General features: G+C 55.3%; 2 protein-coding genes across 3 annotated transcripts in view; one reads left to right on the forward strand and one right to left on the reverse strand.

Moving 5' to 3' along the window:
- LOC120381067 (syntaxin-binding protein 2-like) overlaps positions 1–15,123 on the forward strand; it is a 26,164-nt gene continuing 11,041 nt past the window's right edge. For both annotated transcript variants that reach the window (XR_005587921.1, XM_039499110.1), the window contains exons 1-5: positions 1–277; positions 1,620–1,685; positions 2,998–3,047; positions 4,038–4,119; positions 4,701–4,777. Coding sequence is in view for 1 of the 2 variants with exons in the window: in XM_039499110.1 (XP_039355044.1) it covers positions 1,649–1,685; positions 2,998–3,047; positions 4,038–4,119; positions 4,701–4,777 (246 nt within the window). In the remaining variant the exon portion in view is untranslated. The remainder of the gene's footprint in view (positions 278–1,619; positions 1,686–2,997; positions 3,048–4,037; positions 4,120–4,700; positions 4,778–15,123) is intronic.
- LOC120381063 (olfactory receptor 10S1-like) lies at positions 10,521–11,423 on the reverse strand. Its single transcript, XM_039499103.1, has one exon. The coding sequence runs from the start codon at positions 11,421–11,423 to the stop codon at positions 10,521–10,523; it is 903 nt and encodes a 300-aa protein (XP_039355037.1).

The raw sequence follows: 15,123 nt of genomic DNA on the forward strand, positions 1-15,123 counted from the left end.
TTGTTGTTTACTGTTATCATGGCCCAGTCCTAACTGGATCCAACCGGTTTTTCCTCCTATTGGCCACTCCAAGGACAATGTCACCTCAGGCTGTTTTCCACCCTTGCTAGGACTGTACCATATTTTCCCGCCACTAAAGACAGGAAGGGACTGAGCTCCCAGCCGAGTGGCGCAGTCCATCCCAGTGACTGTGTGCGTGGCTCAGGCCTGCCCAGCACGTTCTGCCCGAAGTGACGAGCGAGGGAAGGAGATTCCATCGAACCCGCTCCAGCTCCTGGTACAGCCAGGGGCCTGGCTGGGGCTGGGTGCAGGTGTGGGGCAAGGGGCCAGGCTGGGGGCTGGGTGCAGGTGGGGTGAGGGGCCTGGCTGGGGGCTGGGTGCAGGTGGGGTGAGGGCCTGGCTGGGGGCTGGGTGCAGGTGGGAGTGAGGGGCCTGGCTGGGGGCTGGGTGCAGGTGGGGGTGAGGGGCCTGGCTGGGGGCTGGGTGCAGGTGGGGCGAGGGGCCTGGCTGTGGGGCTGGGTGCAGGTGGGGCGAGGGGCCTGGCTGGGGGCTGGGTGCAGGTGGGGGCGAGGGGCCAGGCTGGGGCACTGGGTGCAGGTGGGGTGAGGGGCCTGGCTGGGGCTGGGTGGACGGGGGCGAGGGGTCTGGCTGGGGGCTGGGTGCAGGTGGGGGCGAGGGGCCTGGCTGGGGGCTGGGTGCAGGTGGGGGCGAGGGGCCTGGCTGGGGGCTGGGTGCAGGTGGGGGCAAGGGGCCTGGCTGGGGGCTGGGTGCAGGTGGGGCGAGGGGCCTGGCTGGGGGCTGGGTGCAGGTGGGGCGAGGGGCCTGGCTGGGGGCTGGGTGCAGGTGGGGCGAGGGGCCTGGCTGGGGGCTGGGTGCAGGTGGGGGCGAGGGGCCTGGCTGGGGCTGGGTGCAGGTGGGGGCGAGGGGCTGGGTGCAGGTGGGGCGAGGGGCCTGGCTGGGGTGGTCTGGGTGGACGGGGGCGAGGGGCCTGGCTGGGGGCTGGGTGCAGGTGGGGGTGAGGGGCCTGGCTGGGGGCTGGGTGCAGGTGGGGGGGCGAGGGGCCTGGCTGGGGGCGGGCTGGGTGGACGGGGGGGGGCGAGGGGCCTGGCTGGGGGGGGCACTGGTTGGAAGGGGGACTTCCAGCTCAGGGGGGGGCCCTGACCGGAGTGAGCTGAGGCCCTACTACCCAAACCCCGTCCTCGCTCTAAGCCTGGCCGAGGCCCCCACCTCCCTCTGCACCCCACATGACCAGGTGGAGGTTCAGTGGGGACCTGCGTGGCCCTGTCACCAGGTGCCTGCCCATGGGTGCCCAGGCCCGGCCCCCGCAGCACCAGAAGTGGGGGGCTGTGGCGTTCGGCCGTCATCAGCCTTGCAGACATCCACCCACCAGCACCCCAGTTGCTTTCTACTGAAATCAGTCATTGGGGGGGCTGGGCCCATCCATCAGTGACACTGGGGGGGCTGGGCCCATCCATCTGTGTGGGGTCACAGACACTCCCCAGAGCACGGCAGGGAGAGGCCAGGGCGCGCACAAGGGTAGGAGCAGAGCAGGGGCGGAAGCCAGGAGTCCTGACTCCAGCCCTGCCCCACACACAGCTGAATCCCACTTCCCCCCACAGGACTCGAGTGGACGTGACAGGAGGTGAAGATGGCTCCATCCGGGTTGAAGGCAGTGGTGCGTGAGAGTAAGTGCAGAGCTGGGGGCAAGGTCCAGTTGGGTGTAGGTTTGGGGGGGCAGGGCCCAGTTGGGGAGGATTAGGTGTCAGTCAGAGCAGAGAGCTCCCCCATCACCTGCTTGTCACACAGCAGAAGGGGAAGGGGGGTGTCTGTCCCACCCCCAAGGGCTGCCCCCTCCCATAGGAGCTGCACCTTGGGGGGGGTGTCTCTTTCCATTGGGATGACTCCCACCAGGGCCAGTGGAAGGATATTTTGTGCCCTAGGCAAAACTTTCATCTTGCACCCCTACCTCTCCCCACTGACCACCTCTGAAAACTAGTAATCTTAGTGTTATAAACAGCCTGTCAGAACGGGTAATGGCTGCGTGTGAGGAGAAAAATGACATCATAGCCACTTTGTACCATAATGAAACAGTACGCTTCAGCCCAGCCCCATCGCAGAGCTGGCCTAGGCTACAGCTGTAATGTAGGAGAGAACAAGTTAAAGCCTGACACTCGATCAGCATGGCCACTGCTGCCTTGTGCATGCTGGACTCTGAGGTGTTAGTTGCTATGTGTTAGTCCATGTCTTCTTGCAACACCCTGACCTGCTGCGAGGGCTGCGTTACTTCAGAAGCCCAGGCCACTGCTGAATCTCCAGTGGACGGGGCCTGTGGCTAAATCCAGACCACAGACCTGGGGTTTAAAAGGCTGGGGCTGGGCCAGGGCACCGGGAGGCTGAAGAGCAGCAGGTCCGGGGGGCTCTCCAGGTCCTTGGCCACCAGCAGCGCCGCAAAGCCCAGGGAGGAGGCCGCGTTCTCCACGCCACCCCCCAGCCGCACCGCCACCTGAAGTACTCCCACTACACGCTGCCCAGAAGCTCCACCCACATGGGGACAGAGTCGCAGCTGGGCCAGGGCTTGGCTGCTGTGTGCTGTTGGGGGAGCCCAGTGCTGGGGCGGCAGGGAGTGAGGGTGGGGGGCACTTGTGGGCAGGGGGGAGCTTAGGGCTCTGGGGTGGCAGCCAAAATTTTTCCGCTTGGAGCGGCAAAAAACCTAGAGCCGGCCCTCTCTCTTGCTGCACAGGGCCAGATCCTTAGTTCAGCTGCACTCGTATCTGGCCTGGCAGAAAGGAAGGGTGATCAGAGCCATGGCCCATCTAGCCTGCCAGCCCACCACGGTCGCTGACTGGGGGCTCTGCTAGGAGCACATCATTAGCTGGCCTGAAAGCAGCCTCTGAGCCACTTCCCCGAGGCGTCCTTCCACCAGCCAGTGGGTCCTGGCTCAGGGCACAGCCATCTTGTCCGAGCCCCACCACTAATCCCCGTCTCTTTCCCTCGCAGAGATCTTCAGCGTTGTCTTTCGCAGCGTGAAGAAGGAAGGAGAATGGAAGGTAAGCCGGCCGGGCCTGCTGCCCTGGTGTCCCCCTGGGGATATGCTGTATCCATATATTGTGCTCCTCCCCCTCCAGCCTCTTGGGATTCATTAGGAACCTGAGGTTTTCCAGGCTGGATCAGATCCCTGCTCTGTCTAGCCCATCTGTCCCCAGCTAGGCTTGGGTATGTCTGCCCTCCCGCTGCACTGAATCAGACCCAGCTTGTCCAGCTAGCCCCATATCCCCCCCACACATACACCAGATCAGACCACTGGGCCCAGTGAGCCAGCCTGGGTGGGAGGAGGAACAGGAGAGCGCCAAGCATGGGGGCAGTATGCACCATTGGGCAGGCAGGTTATTGAGCCCCCGGCATGGACTGGGCTGGGGTGTGTGGAGCAGTGGGCTAGGCCGGTGCGGCAGAGGGAGCACAGGGGACTAGCTTTCCCAGTGGCCAGATCTGGTACAGCGGGATGCTGGGCTGCACAGAGCAATGGGTTCATTCGGCACGGCAGGAAGGCGGTGGAGATGTTGGGCCGATGGCCTACAGGGCTTTCCTAGGGGAACACGGAGACCCCTTCTTCCATTTCTCCGTGCCCTGATCCTGGTTCTGTCGGAGTGCTGGGGAGCGGGTATCTGGTGGATCAGAGCAGGGAACTGGGAGCTAGGACTCACCCTGTCACCTGGGCGAAGAGGCTGATCTCCTCCAGTCTAGTAGGGTAGAACCATTCCCAATGGCCGGGTGTCCCGGTTTGTCTCCATCTCCTACATCTCATACCAGCCACTCTGCTCGGAGCCGCTGTCCTTGTCGCTCCTCACGCAGTCCTTAGCACGGCCAGCTCAGCCAAGAGCAGGCTTGGTAATGGCCCTGCCGCTCTGCTGTGGAAGGGCTGGGCAGGGAGCCATCGGCTCTGCCTTTAGCAGTCGCTCGGCTCCCTTGGCTGTGCCGTGGATGATGTTGGTGGGCGGCTGGGCTCAGGGCAGTGACTAGCTCCCCTCTCACTACCTCAGGTGCTGATCATGGACCACCCGAGCACGCGCATCCTCTCGTCGTGCTGCAAGATGTCCGACATCGTGGACGAAGGCATCACACGTGAGTGGCCCCTCCCTCCCATCTGCTCCCCCCGCCAGGGCTCCCCTCCCCCTTGGACACACCTCACAGTCGGGGAGTTGACTTGTCTACATTCACGTTTGCATCTAGTTTCCTCCCTTTGCAGCCCCCTAGACGCCCTCCTTGCTATTGGTACCTTCCCAGCCAGCTCTAGTTCCCTTAGCCCGGCGCTTTCAGCCCCTGGAACCTCTTCAGCGCTTTTCTCAGCTCCCGTTAACTCCTCGCTGCTCCTCCCCCACGCTGCAAGCAGGGTCCTGGCTGGGGAGGGGGAATGCTGGCTCGCTGCTCCAGGGTGGAGGGCACAGAGCTGAGCCAGGACTCTAGCGGGGTGCCCCCAGCATAGTACACAGGGATGTTCCCTCCCTGCTCCGTACTGTGGCAGCATCGCAGCCCATGGCCCCACATCAAAGCAGCTGCTGCACTGTAGCCTGCAGAACCCCCCAGCCTGCTGCCAGCAAACATCCCTGTTCCCCTTGGCTTTCCCTCCCCCCATCCCAGTGGAGAGCAGCTGGGGTGGGTGGCTAGGACGCACTGACCCACACCCAGTGTCTGCTCTCTCCTAGCTGTGGAAGATATTGATAAGTGCCGGGAGCCAATCCCCAGCCTGGAGGCCATCTACCTGCTCAGCCCTGTGGAGAAGGTAGGAGCTCGGGCATGGGGCAGGTGGATGGGGAGCAGGGGAGACCCCCCGGGGCAGCTCCTTTTGCTGCCTGGAGGTGGCGCTGTCCGGGGGGATGCGCAGCATGACCTCAGGATGGGAATGGGGCTAGTAGGGGCCCCCAAGAGGCTGCTTCCCCGGAGCTGGGCTTCGTGTTCTTTGCCACAAGAAGCACAGATTGTCCCACAGACCTCTCCGCAGTGCAGTCCCATGGGGAGCATGGTGAAGCCCAGAACCCACAGGTGCTGCCCGCGGACGGAGCGCTGTAGTAGAGGCCTGCGAGCGGGGGCTGGGGCTCAGGACCGGGTGTAACGATGCTGGTTCTGGCGGGACCCAACTGAGAGTGCCAATTCAGGACAAATTGCTTAAAACAGAGCAGTTACAGCCCAAGGCTGGGGGTTTTCCACCTCTAAGACAAACCAAACCAGCCAGCCAGAGGACTTTGGTCTTACCCCAGTGGCTAACCACAAGTCACACAAGCAATTCCCTTAGACACTCCCGTCTCCCAGTATCACCACAAGTGCCACTCGTTATGGGGACAAATGGTTATGAAAACCGATGCCCTAATAAAAGAAAAAGGTGCAGAGGGGGGCTAAGCCAAGGTGAGACATTAGCAAGGCCAAAAGCTCCTGGAGAACAATAACAATGTAAGAAGCAGAAGCACATGTCTAACACCAGATCCCCACCTGGGGTAAATCAGCCCGAGGCCAGTCCAGTTCAATGGGACTCCATTGATATATTCCGGCTAACGAAATGGACCCGGGGTCCCTGGAGAATTTCTCAGCAACAATCCCTGACAAACGGATGCTAAAGACAAGCACAGAGTGGCCCATCACAGTTAAACACCCTGTGACACAGATGGCTCGTGGGTGGTCTGGAAATGGGATACGGGGCCTTCCGCTTCTTGCGGGCACCAGCTCCAATCCAGTCCTAGAGCAGGGGCATGGGCTGGTTCAGGTGGTGGTGGGGGGCAATGGGATATGGGGCTTCTCCACTCTAAAGGCAGCTGGCTCTGACCTGGCCCAAGGCCAAGGGGACTAGCTGGCTCAGGGGGTTAGGAATAGGATATGGAACCTTTCCCCATTAAGGGGTGCCACCCCAGCGCCAATCTGGCCCAAAGCCAGCGAATATGGGAATGGCATATGGGGCATTGGCTCCAGTCCACTAATGGCTGAGAGTCATTAGCGCAAAGGGGCTATTTGATTGGCTCAGTAAAGGTATCTGGCAGTGGCCCACCCTGCTCCCGGGGCACATACCAAGTAGAAACACTGAGACATCGGGCACCAGCTCCCAGCCCTGTTGTATTGCTTGTTGGAGATGCCAGGTGCCAAATGGGGCAGTGACTCTGAACTCGCTTCTCGCCCCCTACTGGGGAACGGCTCTGAGTCCCCGTGTGCTGCAGGGAGCGAGGTGGGAGGTTCAGCAGGGGGCGCTGTCCCCTCACAGTCGGCGCTGACCTCAATGCCCCAGTGTGGTGCTAGGGGGCCATGAAGCATCGGGAATTTCCCTGTCTTGGGTTAAGTTTGAAACCAACCCTCCGCTACTAGTGGCCTTGTCACTTTCCTTACAGCTGGTGTCCAGCCCAAACTCAGACGCAGGGGTGGCTCTAGCCATTTTGCTGCCCCAAGCATGGCGGCACGCCGCAGGGGGCGCTCTGCCGGTTGCCGGTCCTGCGGCTCTGGTGGACCTCCCGCAGGCATGCCTGCGGATGCTCCACCGGAGCTGCGGGACCAGTGGACCCTCCGCAGGCATGCATGCGGGATGTCCACTGGAGCCACCTGCCACCCTCCTGGCGAACGGCAGAGCGCCCCCCGCGGCGTGCCGCCCCAAGCACATGCTTGGCATGTTCAGGACTGGAGCTCAGACACAGCTCGTCTCATTCTGCATTCTTCTGTTCACTTTTTTGGTTTGAACTTGGTAAAGGGCTCTTCTTCCTCTACTATAATGCACCGTTACAGTGCACTGTAAAACAGCCACAGCGTCCCACCCCAGGGGTGGCTACCCTTCAGCAGTCAACGAGGCACCTCACAGGTGGGTTATTTAGTTAACATTTTCCAAGCAGTTTGAAGCATTTATGTAGCAGGGTGGTTGCCCTGCTCCCTCCTTAAAGGGCTTAGAACAGCCCAGGAGAGGGCTGTGATTGGGGAAGCAGCCATGCCCCAAACAGAACACAGCTGGCCCTTATAAAAGGGCCATGAGCCAGGTGCTCTGAGACTCCTGCTCTGCCTTTAGAGGGAGAAGGGCCTGGTTTCTGGGGAGTGAACCTAAGGTGGAGCAGGGCTGGCGGAAGACAACAGGAGCTGGGGAGCTCCGGCCTGGAACCCCCCTCCCCACAGGCTGCCGGCCTAGCGCAAGGCCAAAAGGTACTGGAGTTGCAAAGGGCAGCCCATGGGTAGGCAGAGAAGCAGGCCCGAACCCTCCTTGCCGGTGATGAGTGGCTTATATACTGCAGTCTGCCCCAGAGAACGGGGGCTAGATGGAGACTGGCAGTAGCCAAGACTGAGGCAAGCTGGGGATATGGGCGTGGGGGTTCCCTGGGGAGGGGAGACCCACCGAGACTGCAGGGGAACTGCAAGGGGCAGCAACCCAGTGGACAGGGGCACCGGGGTCCCGGAGGGACTCAGGGGCCCAGCAAGGCAAAACAGGGGCCTGCAGAGGGCGCTCCAAGGCTATGAAAGAGCTAATTCCCAGGACGACAGCTGGACGTGCCGCAGCAGTGAGCCCTCGCCCTGTTACACTTTGGGTGAAAAATCCTCAGGATTGGCAATCAATCCAGCTATGATTAATCACTACAAAGGATCAGGCAACAACTGCAAATACTGTTTAAAACATTGTACCGGCTTTCTATTGAAAAAAAGTATCAGTTTTTATTAACACTCAGCATCCAATAAATATAAAACAGGATTCCACAGGGGAAAAATGGGCTGCAGTCATTATTATAACTGGTTTCCAATACTCTTTATATGAGTGAGACGAAATAAGGTAACTCGATTGATAGATTAGATATTCTTTGCAGTGTTGTAACCATGGTGGTCCCAGGACATGAGAGAGAAAAGGTGGGTCAGAGAACACCTTTCATTGGGGCAACTCCTGTTGGTGGAGGGGACAAGCTTTCGAGCTAGACAGAGCTCTTGCCCAGCTCTGGAGGAGGGAACCCGAGTGTCACAGCTAAATACAAAGAACTTTGGCCCAGATCCTCCCACTGAATTCAATGATCTGGAGTTTTATTCTTGCTATTTTCCAGATGTAAGCAGAGTCAGGATGAGCTCTGCCCTAACATCCGGTGATGAATTATGGCAAGTGTGGAAAAGAACTTCAGGGGTTGATCTCGTTTGCATAGGCACACCCACCCTGCCTAGCATGAGTGCACAGCAGTCCAAAATGGTCACTTTGACAGCTGTGGGATCCCCAATTTCTCTGTTATTGGAGCAGGAGGAATAAAGTGTTGTTACCCTGATTGTGTTAATGAGGGACTATAAACTGGTTTTATGACAGAGGGTCTCGCCATCAACTAAGTAGCACTCGCTAGACAAGGGACATGGGTTCCAAAACCCAGTGAATTGAGAGAGGTTGGGGACTGGTATGTGTACCTGATGGTATGGGTGTCTGTTGAGGGTCTGGAACACCAATTGCATTGCCTCTTCTCTCCACTGTTGAATAGCAGAGCTAATTTTGATTTTATTAGAAATCTAGCTAGAAGCTGCTGAAAGCTGAATTCACTTTGGGCCAATGATGCATCAGCACTGGGGACTCCACTACTACAAGCTGAAATCACTAAAAGAGCTAGACTTACTAAGCTGAGTGCTGTGTTAACTAGTGGGGGAGCCTGGAGATATACCGCTAAGCAGGTGGCAAAGCGGAGCTGTTTGCAGGAGTGTTGGAGCAGCCCACAGAATGCAGAGCGGAGCGGAGCAGATCTGAGCAGTTTGCAGGATGGTTGGACCAGCCCATGGAACAGTGAGCAAGCAGAGCGGTTTGCAGGCACAGCCGGAGGGGCTCACAGGTTGGCTGGTGGAGTGGAGCTGTTCATGGTGAAGGCAGCAGCAGAACCCCATGGAGAGGCAGGGCAGTTGGCCTCGGACCATGTAAGGTGCCCATTAACACCCTGTGTGCCCCCCATCATTTCCACCTGCGCTGGGGGGGGTGAAATTCTGCAGATAAACTTTTGAACTCTGGGGCGGCACTGACCAGGGACAAAGACTTTTGGGTTGTTGGACTTTGGGACATTGCCAAAACTTACTTGGTGGGTCTTTTGCTCATGGTTTATGTTATGAATGCTCTTTGTCGTGTTGCCTCAATATGATGCCACATTGTTTCCCTCCTTTATTAAAAGGATTTTGCTACACTCAGGCTCTGTGCTTGCGAGTGGGGAAGTATTACCTCCAAGAAGCGCCCGGAGGGTGGGGGTGGTATGTAATTGTCCCAGGTGACTGGGTGGGGGCTCGAGCCTGTTTTGCATTGTGTTGTTGAAATGGACCCCTGGATACTGAACCTGGCCCTTGTTGCTGCCAACTCAGAGGGGCAGAAGGGTTACACAGATACAACTGAAATAAGTAAAAGAATCAAACCATGAGGCAGATAACACAGCTGCAGCAATAGTTAAAATGGTCAGACTGTCACTTCTCTTCAGATCGTATGTTGTATAAAATTCTTTATCATAAGGGGTTCACACATGTTGTAGGAGACCACTGGCAATGGAGCGGTCACTTAACACCTCTGCAGGCATAGGACAAAGGAAGTTTAGTAGGCACCACATTATGTTACAAAATTGTTGTAATGAGCAAAAAAAACCAGGGTCTCTGTTCGTTGGGATTCCCTCCAAGGCCTGTTCCACTTGGCTGATCCAGCTCTGAGAGAGCACTTCATCCAGTTCCCTGGGGAAACTCACTTCTGCTCCAGATCTCATCACTCAGGTCCCTTTATTCGCCATACAGCAAAGCTACGCTGAGTTGATCTCACTCACCTCACCCCATTGATGATGTGTCTGAGCAACTTGCAAATCTGCCATGGATTTAGCCCCCCAAAAACCCCAAGGGAGGCAAGAAAATGACATTAATTGTCCAAAAAGTGGATTAACACAGAATTCAGTGCAGCCACTCACCCTGCACCGGGCAGCCTTCATTCTGCATTAACAGAGATTTGGGGTAGTTAATTTCCATGGCTGTGTCAATCCCAGCAGAGTGTTAGACGCTAGACTAGTCCATCTCCACGTACATGCGACGCAGCAGGGTGGACTGGCTGGATGGGTCAGTGAATGGTTTGAACTGTCTTGCTTTCTCCAAGGAGTTATGGCTCCAAAAAATGGCTGGTGGGGAGCCCCAGGGCTGTGATTGCACCAGGCGATTAGATCCTCACTGGTTACACTGATGTTACAGGGAAACTCAGCTGAGTCCCCCACTTGCAGAGTTCAGGAGCCTGAGACACCTCCTCATTGACTGCCCCACCTTGAAGAACTGCCACCATCGAGCTCAGACTGTGAACAATAATCTAAGGCCAGACTTGGAGAGCTTTTGCTAGCCTCAGGGAATGAATGGCACTGAAGAACTCAACCTACCAAAGTGGCCAGATAGAAGAGAAATGTTGGCTGGGCTACCATAAGGGTGTAAGAGGACCCTGCACCCATGGGAGGTGGGCATCTTGTGTCCTTAGGTTTCTTTGCAAGTCTCCCAGGATTTGGGTCTATCTTATGCATGCAGAGAAAGTGTTTGTCCACCAATTACTTTCCTCAAGGCCTTTTCATCTCCTTGTTCCTCAGGGTGTATATAAAGGGGTTCAGCAGAGGGGTGACTGCAGTATAGAATACAGCCACTGCCCCGTCGGATGCTTGACTCAAAGAGGGATGCAGGTATATGAAGACTGGGGGCCCATAGTAGAGCAGCACCAGAGTGAGGTGGGCGCTGCAGGTGGAGAAGGCCCGCTGCTTCCCTTGGGCCGTGCGGATCTTCAGCATGGCGGAGGCTACGTAGGCATAAGAAATGCAGATGAGCAGGAAGCAGCTGGCCCCCACCGCACCAATGTTGGCCAGAATGACGACTTGGTTGGCGGCTGTGTCGGCGCAGGCCAGCTTCAGCATGGCGGGGATGTCGCAGAAAAAGTATTCTACCTGGTTGGGGCCACAGTAGGGCAGGCGAAATGTCAGGAAGGCCTGGATGGCGGCATGGATTGAGCCGGTTAGCCAGGTGCCAGCTGCCAGCCACAGGCAGGTCTTTCTGCTCATCACCACGCTGTAGCATAGTGGCTGGCAGATGGCCAGGAAGCGGTCATAGGCCATTACCGTATAGAGGAAGCACTCCGTGCTGCACAGGAAATGGAAGGCGTAGAGCTGCGCCACGCAGCCACCGAAGGAGATGGCCCTGCCACTGGGCCCCACCAAGCTAGCCAGGATCTTGGGCACAGTGACGGAGGAGAGGCAGGCGTCGAGGAAGGAGAGGTGGCCAAGGAAGCAGTACATGGGCAGGGCATGGAGTCGAGAATCGCAGAGCACAGTCAGCAGGGTGAGGGTGTTGCCCAGCAGAGTGAGCAGGTAGAGGAGGAGGAAGAGGAGGAAGAAGAGAGATGGAAGCTCCCTGGTGTTTGGGAGTCCCTCCAGGATGAATTCTGTCACCGGCGTTTGGTTTCCTGGCTTCATCTGTGTGGAAGTAGAAAAAAAACTGACAGGGATTTGTAGGGGATCTTAACGCATGACTGTCACAAACAGATAGTTAAGGGTTAATGTCTCTTTTACCTGTAAAGGGTTAAGAAGCTCAGTAAACCTGGCTGACACTTGACCAGAGGACCAATGAAAGGACAAGATACTTTCAAATCTTGTTGGAGGGAAGTCTTTGTTTGTGTTCTTTGTTTGGGGGTTGTTCGTTCTCGGGGACTGAGAGGGACCAGACGTCAACCCAGGTTCTCCAAACCTCTCTGAATCAGTCTCATGTTTTAAATTTGTAAGTACCCAGCCAGGAAGGCGTGTTAGTCTTATGTTTGTTTTCTCAACCTGTAAATGTTTCTTTTGCTGGAAGGATTTTTACCTCTGTTTGCTGTAACTTTGAACCTGAGGTTAGAGGGGATTTCTCTGGCTATATAAATTTAAGTGCCCTGTAATACATTTTTCCATCCTGATTTTACAGAGATAAATTTTACTTTTTCTTTCTTTAATTAAAAGCTTTCTTTTTAAGAACTTGATTGATTTTCTTTGTTTTAAGATCCAAGGAGATGGGTCAGGACTCACCAGGAGTTGGTGGGGGGAAAAAGGAGCGGGGATAGTTAATTCCTCTTTGTTTTAAGATCCAAGGAGTTTGGATCTGTGTAAAGCCTCTCAAGGCAACCCAGGGAGGTGAAAGTCTGGGAGAAAAGGAGGGTGGATGGTTAATTTCTCCTTGTGTTAAGATCCAAGGAGTTTGGGTCTTGGGTTCCCCAGGGAAGGTTTGGGGGGAATGGAAAGTATACCAAAACACTATATTTTTGGTTGGTGGCAGCGCTATCAGGTCTAAGCTAGAAATTAAGCTTAGAAGGGTCCATACAGGTCCCCACATTTGTACGCTAAAGTTCAGAGTGGGGAGGAAACCTTGACAATGACAGTCTCTGTTAGCAAGAGTTAGGCTAACTGTAACCCTAATAACACGAGATTTGTAGAAGCGAGGCTTGTGTGAGGCAAGTGGGAAAGAACTGTGTGAGAAGTTGTTGCGACCTTGTGTCGATAATAAGGAATGTAGACTGGCATCTCTTTAGAAGTGAGAAAAATAAGATATCAAGATGGCCTATGTATAAAAAAAATGCAGCTGTTGCTTATTATTGTATGTAAGAAAAAGTATAAATGCTTGCTGTAATTGTTTACCTGTAGAGAGACCTGCCTGGGACTGGGGCAACCCTGTGTCCTAGGGCACTCCCTCCCTCTATACAATTGTAAAGAGAAAATAATCTGATTCTGCTGCACCCAACCAAAAAGTGAGAACTAAATTTTTAGCCAACATCTGTTTCCCCCTGTGCAGAGCAACAGTAGCTAGAGCAGCACAAATCTAAGCAGAAGTTATCCCACTATGTGTGTGTGTGCTTCTCTCTCTCTCTCTCTCACACACACACACACTCACACACACAGAGTTCAATGGAGTAGCATGACACCATAACTCAGAGGTCCTTTCACTCTAATGTCCCACCAGCCCCTCATAGCAAGCCAAAGCACAGCGATCATTCAACCCCTCCAGTATCTATCTAGACCCCATGACTGTTACATTTAAAAGTCTGAGGCTCTCACATGCTTTTTTTCCTCACAATACCTCGGTTTTCCAGCCTGTGAGCCGAGGCACAGAACAGCTCAAAGACACACAGGAAGCCCACATCAGAGCAGGAGATTTAAACTCAGGTTTCTCAGATCCATGGCTAGTGACTTCATTGCTGGACCCTCCTTCCTCTCATCTTGTCTCTTCTCACATCATCTGTGAACAATGTCCTGCTAGTGTAGGTAGATAAATAGCCTGATTAGCAGTCTGTCATCTCCTGACCAGTCACTATCTATCTATCCCTATACACACCAATCTTGTTGTCTCTTGCACATTATATGTCTAGCCTGATTCTCCTCTTGTCACCCATCATCAGCCTTCCGGATGCAGGAAGGGCGTGCTGGAGAGATGCCACTCAATGATGCTGGAAGCTGACCCTGTTGCATGATTCCAGTTCCAATTCCAACACTTGTCCACACAGGAAAGTCAACATCCAGAGTGCCTGCACAGATGACAGCCAGCATGAAATCAGGGGATTTGTATAAAGCAGGAAGGGTGGTGTCTTCTCCTGATCTGGGAATGAGCTGATCCTGAACTGAGAGAGGTTAGGGAGAAAGGACCCACTAGAGGCAGGTGAACTCTTAGCTGCCCTCTGTAGGGTTTCTTGTACCATGTATCCTATGAAACAACTGGTAGCAGAGCCTCAGATCAGAGCCTGGGCTGGATGGACCTTGGGTTAACCTGCTCTGACAGTCCCTCTGTCCCTAAAGAAAACCCATTCCCCGACTCAGACGCACTCACCACTCTCACTGTACCAGGATGAGGAACAGCCGCTTCATTGCCTCCGCTGTGGCAAAGTGCCTGAGTCAGCCAAGTATTTGAATGATATTTTCACCCTTGGGTACACTGCTCACCACGCTCCTTGGAGCTAATTGTCTGACGCAAATCCAGGCGAAGCCTCGCCCCAGGTTCCCAGACCCTGTCAGCAGGGGAGAGTGGGCATCCCATCGGGATTCTTCGTTGAGTGTCTGATGGTTCGCTACCCAGGGCTGCGTTGCTGCTAGCTACATGGAGATCATTTTAACATGCCTCTGGCAGCTTCCAAGATCCTGGGAGCTTTACTGGGACAAGTCTGTATAGAGCATGATCTAGTGGTGAAAAACCAGCAGGGCATCGCTCAAACAAGCCAGGCAGTATGTGTGTGTGGGGGGGGTGCGGTCTGGGTTGGGACTGAGGGGCAGCTAAGAGGCAAGCTAAGACTGAGGAAAGCCCATTGCTAGTGTATCAGTGGGTACCCTTCATAGTGTAAATCCTCCAGAGTCAATTGGAGTCAATGTGGCCAGATCCCCATCCGGTGTAAATCAGCCACAGCTCCACTGGAGTCATCGCAGCACCTCTGAATTAGAGCAGCTGCTCAGCTGGCTGATGCAAATACCCACTGATAAATAGTTCTTGCCAATTCACAGTATGGGGTCTGCGAAGGAATTTCCCACCAGGCAGTGCCCGTGGTGCCTTCCTCTGCGGTGGTGGTGGTGGTGGGAGGGGGGTGCAGTTGCTTGCTGGGGTCACCTGGATATGTCTCACTAAATCAAACCCCCACCAGTGCAGGGAACCCCCAGGCCATGGTGCATCTCGGTCTCTCCTGTTCTCTGCCTGTGGATGTAACGCCTTGGTCTCATTTCATGTGTTGGCTTCAGTGGGAGGATGCTGAGTGAGGTTGGTGGCCTGCGAGATACAGACGGGCAGACTGGCTGTGCTGATGGTCCCGTCTGGCTATGAACTCTATGGCATTGTACAAAAAGTCCAGAAGCCTCCATTTTATGTCCCCTTCTGCCTGGAACAGATGTGACTGCAGGGTTGTATAGAGACGTGTGTGTGTGTTAGAGTGAGAGAGAAAGAGAGAGAGAGAGAGATTCAGTTCCAAGTTGGTTCAGTGTTTCCCCATTATCTCTACTGGACGCCTATGATAAATGAGGAGGAGTAGCACCCTTGTGTAACTCCCCAACCAGTCAGTTAGCAATAAAGTCCTTTTTAGTAGCTGTTGTCTAATTGCCTTACGTGTAAAGGGTTAAGAGATGCTTAAAATGTGCTGGCGCCTGACCAGGGGAACCAGTAGGGAAGCTGTAC

Source organism: Mauremys reevesii, linkage group 13, assembly GCF_016161935.1.
Source record: "Mauremys reevesii isolate NIE-2019 linkage group 13, ASM1616193v1, whole genome shotgun sequence".
In the NCBI taxonomy this organism is placed as follows: Eukaryota; Metazoa; Chordata; order Testudines; family Geoemydidae; genus Mauremys; species Mauremys reevesii.

Bases quoted from the DNA above. Each gene is read 5' to 3' on its own strand.
- LOC120381063 (XM_039499103.1), bottom strand. From the start codon at position 11,423: ATGAAGCCAGGAAACCAAACGCCGGTGACAGAATTCATCCTGGAGGGA.